The sequence below is a fragment of the Daphnia pulex genome, chromosome 1 (assembly GCF_021134715.1).
Source record: "Daphnia pulex isolate KAP4 chromosome 1, ASM2113471v1".
In the NCBI taxonomy this organism is placed as follows: domain Eukaryota; kingdom Metazoa; phylum Arthropoda; class Branchiopoda; order Diplostraca; family Daphniidae; genus Daphnia; species Daphnia pulex.
In genome coordinates, this window is record NC_060017.1 from 7,951,376 (window position 1) to 7,962,377 (window position 11,002).

The 11,002-nt window shown below is 38.9% G+C and overlaps 4 protein-coding genes across 4 annotated transcripts; 1 reads left to right on the top strand and 3 right to left on the bottom strand.

Moving 5' to 3' along the window:
* Positions 1-121: 121 nt before the first annotated feature.
* On the bottom strand, positions 122-1,852 carry LOC124192893 (cyanophycinase-like). Its single transcript, XM_046586444.1, has 6 exons — positions 1,660-1,852; positions 1,241-1,576; positions 984-1,174; positions 812-920; positions 613-745; positions 122-544 (listed from the first exon to the last, which is right to left on the bottom strand). The coding sequence occupies exons 1-6, from the start codon at positions 1,798-1,800 to the stop codon at positions 231-233; spliced, it is 1,224 nt and encodes a 407-aa protein (XP_046442400.1). The 5' UTR covers positions 1,801-1,852; the 3' UTR covers positions 122-230.
* A 725-nt stretch (positions 1,853-2,577) lies between these two features.
* On the bottom strand, positions 2,578-4,851 carry LOC124192901 (NAD-dependent protein deacetylase Sirt6-like). Its single transcript, XM_046586457.1, has 6 exons — positions 4,669-4,851; positions 4,461-4,588; positions 4,060-4,302; positions 3,821-3,994; positions 3,632-3,755; positions 2,578-3,560 (listed from the first exon to the last, which is right to left on the bottom strand). Exons 1-6 carry the CDS (start codon positions 4,732-4,734, stop codon positions 3,078-3,080), a joined length of 1,218 nt encoding a protein of 405 aa, XP_046442413.1. The 5' UTR covers positions 4,735-4,851; the 3' UTR covers positions 2,578-3,077.
* Positions 4,852-5,176: 325 nt separating this feature from the next.
* Positions 5,177-6,396, bottom strand: LOC124192738 (ion transport peptide-like). The gene is made up of 4 exons (XM_046586212.1): positions 6,347-6,396; positions 5,994-6,266; positions 5,774-5,898; positions 5,177-5,393 (listed from the first exon to the last, which is right to left on the bottom strand). Exons 2-4 carry the CDS (start codon positions 6,239-6,241, stop codon positions 5,182-5,184), a joined length of 585 nt encoding a protein of 194 aa, XP_046442168.1. The 5' UTR covers positions 6,242-6,266; positions 6,347-6,396; the 3' UTR covers positions 5,177-5,181.
* A 782-nt stretch (positions 6,397-7,178) lies between these two features.
* On the top strand, positions 7,179-10,520 carry LOC124192883 (protein disulfide-isomerase A5-like). The gene is made up of 10 exons (XM_046586418.1): positions 7,179-7,377; positions 7,444-7,673; positions 7,740-7,944; positions 8,007-8,082; positions 8,164-8,311; positions 8,381-8,612; positions 8,741-9,083; positions 9,150-9,349; positions 9,412-9,601; positions 9,666-10,520. Exons 1-10 carry the CDS (start codon positions 7,318-7,320, stop codon positions 9,923-9,925), a joined length of 1,944 nt encoding a protein of 647 aa, XP_046442374.1. The 5' UTR covers positions 7,179-7,317; the 3' UTR covers positions 9,926-10,520.
* The last annotated feature ends 482 nt before the right edge of the window (positions 10,521-11,002 follow it).

Consider the following 11,002-nt stretch of genomic DNA (forward strand, 5'->3'; position numbering starts at 1 on the left):
TTATTTAAGCGCGTTAACACTGACAAGTAAAAATATGTCTTTTATACTCTCATATGTTTCCTTTTTTAGCTAGAAGATTTCAATTTTCAAAGTTTGAAATAAAATAAAAAGAATCCGATCATTTTGATTTTGCAGATAAACAACTGAATCAGTGTATTAGTAAACTACTGTAGAGCCCCTAAAGCTCATTTTCGTGTGTTCTAGGAAAGCGCCAAAAGCCTATGTCACATTTAACCAATAGTTGTACTTTCATGGATTGCAACTTGGAGGTTTTCGTAGGACACAACGAATGTGCTGGGATCGCTAGGAAAATATCCGCCGTATCCAGCACCATTCAGACGGTCAAAAGTAACTTCGAATCGGGGATCCCTCTCGAAAGATAAATGAGCGATGAAATCATCTCTTCTATTGTCAAAAAACTGGTCGGCAAAGGTAGCCCATCGACGATTCAAATTTGCGGATAGAATATCAGTGGACACGTCGGCGTTCGTGTAATATTCGTTACCTCTCAGGGGAGACTTCCAACTTGCAAATGTGATTTTTCCTAATATCAAATTGATTACGTTAACTTGTGCCCAAATTTATCCACTTGAAAATGTTGATTTTGTATACCAGTGGTGAGATCAATCGAGTCGTCCTGAGTTAGGTAGTGGGCTGAAACCCCCGTGTAAAAAGTATTCTGAGATGGAACAACCACCGTGTTGGTAACATCAGCAAAAAACACGCCTCCACTAGTACCGATAACCTATTTGTCAATTGCTGTAAAATCTTTTGAACAGAAACTGAAACTACAAGATGTTTTCCATCATACAGTTCCGACAGGTTTTGTGTACAAATCCGTGACGACAAGGCCCATATCTTCATCCACACCAAAGCCTCGAGGAGTTCCGATATCACGGCCCTTGGTATCCTGCAACAACCTGTTGGAATTTTTTTAAATATAAAGGTAAGATGATTTTTATATTTAGTAGCTAGAGACCAACCGAATGAGGCGACCTTCTCGACCACGCTCGCTGAAATGCGTATCAGTTACCCAGCCAGCGTCTAGTAAACCTAGTCCACCCTTTTCATCGTAAGTTAGGTCATTTGAACGAAGTGGTTTAGGTCCTCCACTGAAAGCCCCATAAGTCAAAGCATCCCAACTAGCGCCACTTGTGATCATGACAGCCGAGCTCTAAAATTCAGTTATACAAATTTCATTCTTTAAATGAAGTAGGGGTCAAAATGTTAAATCGAATACTTGGCAAGCGGTCCCGGCACTGGTTCCTCCCACTACTGCGCCAGCTTTTAGCATATCTTTGACAGCAGTTAGAACTAGCGTGTCTCTGCCGTTAGGACGAAGGGCTGTAAGAATCCTCAGTTGATCGCCTCCACCGAAGAAAAATCCAGTTTGTTGTCTTGCCAGTTCGGCTACGGATGGGTCGTCGGCATTGTTACTAGTTTCAGTAACTGGAATATACGTCGCGCTGGCCGCCCCGTACACGTTCACGAACATATCAACATAGTACTCAGCCGCTCCTATGGGATCTGAAGATGCCGTAGTGAATATCCCGATCTTGGCCACACCTTTCCCTCCCTTGAAAGGAAATTAGAAATTAATTATAAAATTATAGACATGCACATACTGTACTCTTGTGAATTAGAATTTGTTATTCGTACCGCAAGCGTGACCACTTTGTTCCAAATTTCGGCATTTCCGTCGGTTAGGCCGCCTCCAACTAGCACTAGGCTCTGAGAGGAAACAAGGCCCAAAAATGTTGCCGTTAGAATATTTAATAATAATAGTTTCATCGCGAACATAAAACGCACTACTGAACGTTTAGGTCGTTAGTTCCCTACTGCAGATTATATCCCCTAAATGTTGGGTTGCGTGAATAATATTTGACAAGACAAGAGATAGTAGGCTAATGGAGATAATCAATTTGACGTCAAACTAGTTGCATAAAAATAAAATAAACAAAAAACATTCGAGTTTGTACGAGTTTGTACTCGATGTTTAGTTCATATACAGTCAACGAGAAATCAATTCGTGATTATTTCAACATGGAGAAGGCGCAATAAGTTTCGATTTTCTTTGCTTTAATCGAATCATGTTGCTACACGTCTATGAATATTGTACCTCCACTTAAGTTTAGAGGCCTGTTGACTGTTGAGGATATGTAATCATTTGAAAGGAATACGGACACAGTGACGTTTGCAGATGTGTAAATATTACAACGTTAAGCAAGTTTACTTTTGTGTTGCCTCTTGCTGTCTAATCATCAGTAGGTAAACATGACAAAAAAGCGAAAGAAAGATATGAAGTGAAACGAATGAAAACGAATTTTTGTTTGTTTTATTAATTTTAATTTTTTTTCACTACAATTTGCAGTGACAATTTGAGGAAATAATGCCACGCCCCTGCTCATTTCATCAGAGCCTCTTGAGAAATCACAGACCAGAAACAGATCTCCGGTAGAAATTTGAATAAGGTAGGTGGTTAGTAAATCGTTATTCATTGTAGACATGAAACACTGATATGATAGTTTAGACTTATCCATCAAAATCCGATTTTATTCCCAACATACTGTAGCGACATTCATTTTGACAATAATTTATTGTTTTTTTAAAGAACAATAAGTTATACAGTAGTTTTTCCTGATACTGCTTGGATTAGAAAAACAAAAGAATATCATATTTTCAGAATTCCGGATCAATTTCTTTCTATTTAGTTTAGGAGGATATAAAAGTAATCGCATTAAAAATCAGAACAAGGTGATGTCTGGCGAGTGGCGACAGATCTAATATCAATACAGAAACGCTAGACAAACTCAAATAAGGGTACGAAGTTGATCTCTTGCCTTCAAGACAGTCTGTGGGCAAGCAAAAAAAAAACACAGCGAAACCAAAAGTCACGTGAAATAAAACGAACAGAGTAGAAATAAAACGAAAGTTTGGAGGGGTAGGGATTCCACGTTGGATGAGACCGTCTATGAAATGCAATTAACGCGTTGGATTTCTTTATTGTCGACACATTTTTATGTAGATAATTTCCCTGTTATTATGCACATTTTCAGTAACTATGACTTCACGATGGATTACACACTCCCATTTTCCTGTAGCAACTGAGCGGACTCTTGTTTAACGATTGTTTCAGATTGGTTAACTAGATCGTCATTTTGTTTTTCTTCTTTTAAATTCGTGATTTCATCTCCAGTTTCTTCAACTTTGACAGAGTCCACCTCCGCATCTTGTTTACTACCTTCCCCACTAGCGTTGGCGGAGTTGTTGGTTTGGCAAGGAATTGGCTTCTCTTGGTTTTTGTCTTTTGTTTTCTTGGCCTTAGGCTCGGCTTTATTTTCCGGGTGTGAAAGTCGTTTGCGTGTTGTACTGACTGCACGAGCCCCGAGTGTCCACTCTCGTTTTGTAAATTCTTCCTGCCACATTTCCTTTTCACTTAGCGGTTGACGGGTAGGATCACATTTGGGATCGTAAGGCAACCAAGGGGTGTTCAATTCTTTGAGCAGTAACTTCATCACGTCATCCACATAAGTATTGATGACCAGATCGGCTTTCTTGTCCTAAGAAACCAATAAAAAAAAGAGGAAATTCAAAATGAACGGCTAAATAAGTATATTTTATAATGAATTACCCATTTTGTAGGCTGCAAATTTATGATGACGAGACGGCCTCCTTTACGTTTCGTTGCTAATGGTAGTGTACCACTGGGGACTATTTGCAAAGTTGTTCCCAAGCAAATACTTAAGTCTGCGACACTTTTAGTTTCAAAATTAAATTAGTGAAACTCTTCATAGTTATTCAACCAATCCAAATGACTAACTTTGAATGAATGTCTGCCAATCCTAAATCTCTGGTTGGTAGTTCGTGTTCCCAATCAAGTATAGTGTCGTGTAGCTTTCCTCTACATGAAAGTTTGCCTCCTTTCAAGGCAGGGCAATCAACTGGTAATTCCCGCTGACCTACAGAAGTTACGGCTTTTCGGCGAATGTACTGCCTGTAAAGCAATATCGATTGTTATAAACACATGGCCATGCCCAAGTTTGTTTTCTTGTTCCTTACCTAGAACACAGGCTACATTGTCCGATGAACATATTGCCATGCAGCTCTGAGAGTTTTGTTCTGTCTAATCCTGATTTTAAATGAAGGCCATCAATATTTTGGCTAACAACATAGTGCAGATAGTTTGTTTGGAATAATGAAATAATCGCCATATGTGTGAATGTTGGTTCTGCATCATCAAACGAAACATTGATTTGTGGTTTCAGGCCTTTTTTCTCCAACGTCCACACACCTTTAGGGCCCCTGTAAAAAAAGTAGATATAAACTCTAATTACAGTAAAACTAGATATGGGTTTTTGTGTGAATATGTAAGAAGAATACTTGTAAAAACAGTATGCATGATCCCTATTGTATTTTGCATAGTGTTTAGTGAATTTGACCATAGTCTTTTATTGGTATACCTGAAATCGGGGATTCCTGCTGGTGTACTTATGCCAGCACCAGTGTGCATGACTACATGCTTAGCTTCTTTTATCCATTTGGCTAAAATTAAAATTTTTCCAGCAACCTCATCCAAACTGTCAAATTTCTGTTAATGACAGAACATTTCTTATTAGTAGGCGGAAAAATCACATCAATAACTAAGAAATTTATGAAATATGATAATACCTCAGGTATTCCTAATTTACCCTTGTCTTCGTACGGCGATAACCCATCAGCATAATTGCAAGACATGTTTTATATGTAACAAACTTCACTTTGTTTTTTTGTGATTTTAATGAAGCTAGTAAACGTCAACAATTCCCGTACTAACACAAACAAACTAGCGGCCGTCATTCAAGTCAAACTACACAGGGGCACCAATTTTCTAATAAATAAATATATTGAAATTTTACTTCCACGTAAAATGGGAAAATTATTTGTATTTAAATAAGAATAAAATAAGAGAAGCTTGAAAATTTGAAAATGCGTAATACTTTTTTAAATGCTGCTTTCTAAGTAACACCTGCCCCTGCCTAGATGAGCGCGTGTCAAAATTTTTCAAAATTAAAACTTGACTTCAACTTCGCAAATCGCAACCCGCAAAGTTACATTCGTAAATTTCTGTAACTCGTTTCTAGAGATTTACAAATAACGAGCATTTCCTGTATGAACAATTAATAAAAGTTAAAACAGATTTTTTTAGTATGCTGCACAATGGAAATAGCATTTGTAATATATTTGACTCTGTGATACAATCAGAATACAACACCAAACTTGCCCGGGGAAAACGTTAACGACACGGTAATACTGAGAAATCACTTGGTTTACACGGTAAACTACATGGAATCCTAGTGCCTGTAAGCTAACTGTAACTCTAAGCATAATGCAGTCTGGGTTTTCAATTATGATTCCTTAACTGATCGTAAGAAACAAATAAATTACCAACATATGTATGACTAGTGGGTAGAAGTGTAGTATGTGTCGTGTTGGCTAAAGGCTACGTCTACAGTAACAGTTTTTACAGACAAGTTACGGTCGTAATTCGGTTTCAACCGAATCTGTAAGTCTGTATGTCTGTAAAAACTGCTAGTGGCGACGCACCAAAAAGTTAAGTTAAAAAGGAGAAGGTCGATTTCATTTAAATCACAATCACTGACAGGAACAAACTAGAGAACGTTCGGAAAGCCCTGAAATTTTTATACAAATCAGCAAGAGTTTTGTCAGGATTAGTCGAAGAGCTTTTTACTTAGTCAAGAACATGTAAACTTACTAGAAACTTGTCGGGATTAATTTTCCTTGGGTGATTCCATTTGTCGGTGAATAATGGATAAATCTTCCAAGATTTTGTCTTTTTTATCAGTTATTTGTAGAACAGCCAAGCAACCTCCAAAATATTCGGAAGTAAAGCAATCCTTTCTGCAAAGATAAATAAATTGCGGTAATTTTTTTTTCGGAAGTATATGTTGTTAACCAAGTACTATAAAATCTATAAGCTTATGCGAATTCATTACCGGCACCCGCGATAAATTTCCGGTTGTCGATAAAGGTTGTAGCAGTTCAAACATATTTGATTAAATTGGGCATAAATATTCATGTCATAAACACCTTCACATTTACTAATTTCAGTAAACGAGTGCTTAGAAAGTGGATGCGGAAAAATTGAAATTCCGGGTGGTTGCTCCGCCAAAATTAAAGATGCCATGATTAGTAAAACTACCAGCCTAGTTTTAGCCGATTTGTTAAGAAGTTGAAAAGCCATTGCAGATTTTAAAGCAGCGCAATATCTGGTAACATACAGTCAGCATTAACTAATAAATAATTTTTAAAAATTTCTTAGCCGAATGAAATCAAATCTGTACATTACCTTTGATAGTGATCAGTTGGAGAACTCTTCCGTCAACAAGATTCCAAAACGTTCTACCGTGGATGTGAGTATTCATTCCAGCTTTTATAGCGTCTCAGAAATGCAACTCAAAATGAATGATGGGTTACACAAATTGTTAGTTAATTATATGATTACCGGAAAGCACGGTTTGGTGCCTCCTTAAACTTTTGTTCATTACATCCCTTGCGCTTGTATCTGCATTAGTCTACTAAATGTGAATGTTGTGGACCATGAATACAAATTTAAAATGAGGCGCACCGTTTAGTGATTATTTTGATCGTGGACGTCATTACGTACATTGAATGCGGACAATTTTATTGTACGGATTCAATGAAGAAATTTCAAAACAACATAATTGTTTTTTATATGCTTGTACAGAACCAGTTAAAGGGTAAACGCATAAATACCGGTAAATTGACGTACTCTATTTTGCAACCCCACTCTCCTCCCAGCATGAGCAATTTTTCAGAATCTAACAGTAGTTACTAACTTACTACCTGTGGAGCTTCTAACCATAATCATGAGATTGTTAAGAACCCTCGGTTAATAATATTTTAACGAAATACTAAAATTTGACTAAGATTTTTTTTTAAATTACTCACTGTATTACATCTAACATAAGACTTTCTTCTGCAGGTAGGGCCTATGCAACATGTCAATCTTCAATGTTTTATTCCCTTCTTGTCATTTTATTAATGTAGGCCTTTAATCAGTGGGAGTCTACCTGGAACCCTAAGTCGCCTAAGTCCCTAAGCATGCCTTTATAAGAATCAAGTTTTCCGCGGTGTGTTGCGTTGTCGTAAATTGAAATTTTTTGGCGTTCTACAGTTGTAGTTGTACTCGCCAGGTGGTGTGTATTGCATTGACGACCGGTTCTTTTGACTGGCAATCCAAGGATGACGTTTGTCTAGAGGTTTTCGAATAATTTTATATAAATCGGAATTTGGTGTATGAGTTTTTCATATTATATCCTAAGTATTTCTACCAAAATGAAGATCACGTTGTTTTTCGTAAGAATTACTCTATATTAAAATCTATTTCGTTTTGTAGTCTAATGAGTGTTTTATTCATGAAAGGTATTTTGCATGTTGTTCTTCAGCTGTTGTGGGAAAAAAGCCGGTCAGAAATCCACCCTCGACGAGGTTTCAGACTTGAAAGAATTCAAAAAGCTTTTGAAGACACGGACAAGTGTTTTAGTTTGCTTCACCAAATCGTTGAAAGATTCATCAAATGTGATCAAGCAATTAGCTGAAGTTGCCGATATTGTTCGTGGAACTGGAACAATTGTTACAGCTGACTGTGGAGGGTACTTTTCTTGTTTTGCACATTTATAATATTTTGTTTTGGCTGAACTCGTTTTATGCTCAAATAGTGAAGGGAAAAAACTCTGTAAGAGTTTAAAAATCAAACCTGAGCCACGAGTACTTAAGCACTACAAGGATGGTGAATTTCACAAAGACTATGATAGGAAGGAAAGTGTCCCTTCTTTCATTGCTTTCATGAAAGACCCTGGAGGAGACGCCCCATGGGAAGAAGATGATTCCGCACAAGATATCCAACATTTGGCCAATCCTTCAGTAACTTGAAATATTACTCAATGCAGCATGAATAAAGATTTGATATAATTTTCTATTTACAGAGTTTGACAAAGTTGTTACGAAAAGAAGACAAGAAAGGCATCATGATAATGTTTTATGCACCATGGTGTGGATATTGTAAGGGACTCATTTGACATTAAGTTAAGCCATTCATTTAAAATTCTTATGTGTTTTTTTTTTTTTTTTTTAAATTTTCAGGTAAGAAGATGAAACCAGACTATGCTCTTGCTGCAACTGAGCTCAAAGGGCAAGCCATTATAGCTGCCATCGATGTAAATCGACCGGAGAATTCAGTTGTTAGGAAACAATATAATATTACTGGATTCCCTACGTTATTGTACTTCAAGTAAGTTGATAAAAACTTTTCAGCAAAAGCCAAAAGGTCATCATACAAAATTTCGAATGTTGATTGCAGGAGTGGAGCGATGCAATTCACTTACGAGGGAGACAACAATAAAGACAGCATTGTTAGCTTTATGCGAAATCCGTCGCAACCTGCTGAAAAGCCAAAAGAGCCTGAATGGTCAGAAATGGAAAGCGACGTCGTCCACTTGACAACTGCTACATTTGACGACTATTTGAAAGACGAACCGTCAGCCCTGGTTATGTTTTATGCTCCTTGGTGCGGTCATTGCAAGAAAATTAAGGTATGCAATTTGTTTGTAATTTTAAAAATATGATAAGTACTTTTGTAAGACACCTTTCCATTTAAATAATGTACTGTTCTCATCACACTATTTATTGACCATTTTGTTTGTTAAAATTCAAAATAAAGCCCGAGTACATGGCCGCTGCAAGCAAACTCAAGGAGCTTGGAATCAACGGAAAACTCGTTGCTGTCGATGCCCAGAAGGAGAATAGCCTCGGCAGCCGCTTTGGCATTCGCGGATATCCGTCGCTTAAATATTTTAAGAACGGCGAAGTGGCTTACGATGTATCACTGAGAGAAGAGGGCCCAATAGTAGATTTCATGAAAGATCCCAAGGAGCCACCTCCACCTCCTCCACCAGAAGCGCCGTGGAGCGAAGAGCCTTCGGATGTTGTACATTTAAACGACGAAAACTTTAAACCAACTCTCAAGAAAACCAAACACGTCTTGGTTATGTTCTACGCTCCTTGTAAGAATTCGATGATTTTCTATGGCTGTTGAATGAAGCACTTTTAATACTTACCATTTGTTTTAGGGTGCGGACATTGCAAACGAGCCAAACCGGAATATACTGCAGCTGCTGCTCGTTTAAAGGATGACTATAAAGTCATGTTGGCCGCCGTCGATTGTACAGTTCAGCAAGCGCTATGCAAAGTTTATGATGTCAAGGGCTTCCCTAGCTTTATTTACTTTAGTTATTTGAAGAACAGTCGACCTTACAGCGGAGGCAGAACGGTACAAACTTTAGTTGTTTGCTCTTATGTAACTATTACAATGACAATTTATTGATTTTTTAGGAATCCGACTTTGTTTCCTTTATGGAAGATCCTGACAACCCGAGGAATGGATTGCCTCCAGCACCTCCGAGTCCAGAAGATGAATGGGCTGGCCTTGATGGAGCCCAGCATCTACACCACTTGACGGATAACAATTTCGACGAGTTTGTTAAGAAGAAGGATTCGGTGTTGGTCATGTTTTACGCTCCTTGTAAGTGTGAAAAATGGACAGGATGAAATATCAGGGTTTTAATTTTCATTTTTTTGGATGTCAGGGTGCGGCCACTGCAAGTCTATGAAGGCGGATTATGCATTGGCAGCCAAGCAGATGAAGGCGATGAATATTGCTGGCGAGTTGGTCACTGTCGACGCCACAGCTCAAACTGGTCTGCAGACGCGCTTCGAAATTCGTGGATTCCCGACGATCCGCTACTTTTACAAAGGCACCAATCTTTCGGCCTACGAGAGGAAGCGAAAAGCTGACGACTTGGTGGATTTTATGCGCAATCCACCTCGCTCAAAGGACGAACTGTAACAAACTCATGAGCAACTACCGTGCCCTGATTGCTTTGGTAATGGAGCATCCAACATATCCTTTTCCAGTTTTCCGTATGTTGAGCCTGTCTATTCCAATGTTTCTCGAAATTTCTCACCATTCGTTCAGCCTTAGCCTCGACTTTGCAGCGAAATGTCCTTTTTTTCTCTGATTAACTTTCGATATTTTTTGGTAAATCTCAAATGTTAGGATTCGTTTCGCACCAATTTGTGATTTCCTGTTCAGCGTTTGTTGTTGCTGAAAGATTTAACCCTCACAGATCGTGTGCCCCAGTTACCAAAATCCGACTTTTAACTTGTCTCTTTTTTGCCCTGTGTCCGCTAAATTCCCAAGCCTTGGCCATCTGGAAGTGCCTTGGATATGGCGACGCGGGAAATGCGGCTGGCAAATGGTAAGTGGCGTTCGATCTATCCCCCCCCCACTCTCACCCCGTCATGTCTTTTTCGTTGCCCCTAATTTCGCTCTTTTTTTCCTCTGGTGTGCAATAACGAGACGAGAGAAAATGAATCCGCGTGTCTTTTTTGCGACTGTGCTGTTTTTTGGGGTTGAATAATAATAACTGCATTCCAAATGATGACGGTCCACTCCAAAAAGAGAGAAGGGAGAGTGTGTGTGTGTGTCGAGAGGAAAAACTCCTTTTGAAGGACGTCTGCAAGATGAAAAGCAGGAGCTGCCCTATCTAATGATAAAATCAGATACTTGTCGGTCGATCCTTTTTTAATGAATTCGGTCGTGCCTCGTTTTTATTTTTTATTTTTAATTTTCTTCTCTGTCTCTCCATAGTGTCGAGCAGCTTGCCGTCAGTTTATAGATGGAACATTTTTCTCCTTGGTTTGTGTCTGCTAGCCTCTTGAGGACGAGTGTGTGAGTGTGTTTGTTTGTGGAAATGCTGGTATGAACTGTGGCAGACCCCTCGATGGTGGTGGTGGTGGTGGCTGGGGCCGGCATAGCGCGCAGTGGATGGTGGGTTGGCGGATGGAAGGCGGGCTGAGAGCAACTCTCATCTTGTTCTCGCGCTCGTCCAAGGATAACCTTCGCGACCTGGTTGCTACGATT

Excerpts from the sequence above, each read along its gene's own strand:
- LOC124192893 (XM_046586444.1), bottom strand. The coding sequence starts at position 1,800 with ATGTTCGCGATGAAACTATTATTATTAAATATTCTAACGGCAACATTT. Across the intron at positions 1,175-1,240 it reads GTGCCGGGACCGCTTGCCAA|AGCTCGGCTGTCATGATCAC; the intron begins GTATTCGATTTA and ends ACTGAATTTTAG. Across the intron at positions 545-612 it reads CTCGATTGATCTCACCACTG|GAAAAATCACATTTGCAAGT; the intron begins GTATACAAAATC and ends ATTTGATATTAG.
- LOC124192901 (XM_046586457.1), bottom strand. The coding sequence starts at position 4,734 with ATGTCTTGCAATTATGCTGATGGGTTATCGCCGTACGAAGACAAGGGT. Across the intron at positions 3,756-3,820 it reads TTGGCAGACATTCATTCAAA|TGTCGCAGACTTAAGTATTT; the intron begins GTTAGTCATTTG and ends TGAAACTAAAAG. Across the intron at positions 3,561-3,631 it reads ATTTGCAGCCTACAAAATGG|GACAAGAAAGCCGATCTGGT; the intron begins GTAATTCATTAT and ends TTGGTTTCTTAG.
- LOC124192738 (XM_046586212.1), bottom strand. The coding sequence starts at position 6,241 with ATGGCTTTTCAACTTCTTAACAAATCGGCTAAAACTAGGCTGGTAGTT. Across the intron at positions 5,899-5,993 it reads GAAATTTATCGCGGGTGCCG|AAAGGATTGCTTTACTTCCG; the intron begins GTAATGAATTCG and ends TTATCTTTGCAG. Across the intron at positions 5,394-5,773 it reads AATGGAATCACCCAAGGAAA|GAATCATAATTGAAAACCCA; the intron begins ATTAATCCCGAC and ends CGATCAGTTAAG.
- LOC124192883 (XM_046586418.1), top strand. The coding sequence starts at position 7,318 with ATGAGTTTTTCATATTATATCCTAAGTATTTCTACCAAAATGAAGATC. Across the intron at positions 7,674-7,739 it reads GTTACAGCTGACTGTGGAGG|TGAAGGGAAAAAACTCTGTA; the intron begins GTACTTTTCTTG and ends ATGCTCAAATAG. Across the intron at positions 8,613-8,740 it reads GTCATTGCAAGAAAATTAAG|CCCGAGTACATGGCCGCTGC; the intron begins GTATGCAATTTG and ends TTCAAAATAAAG.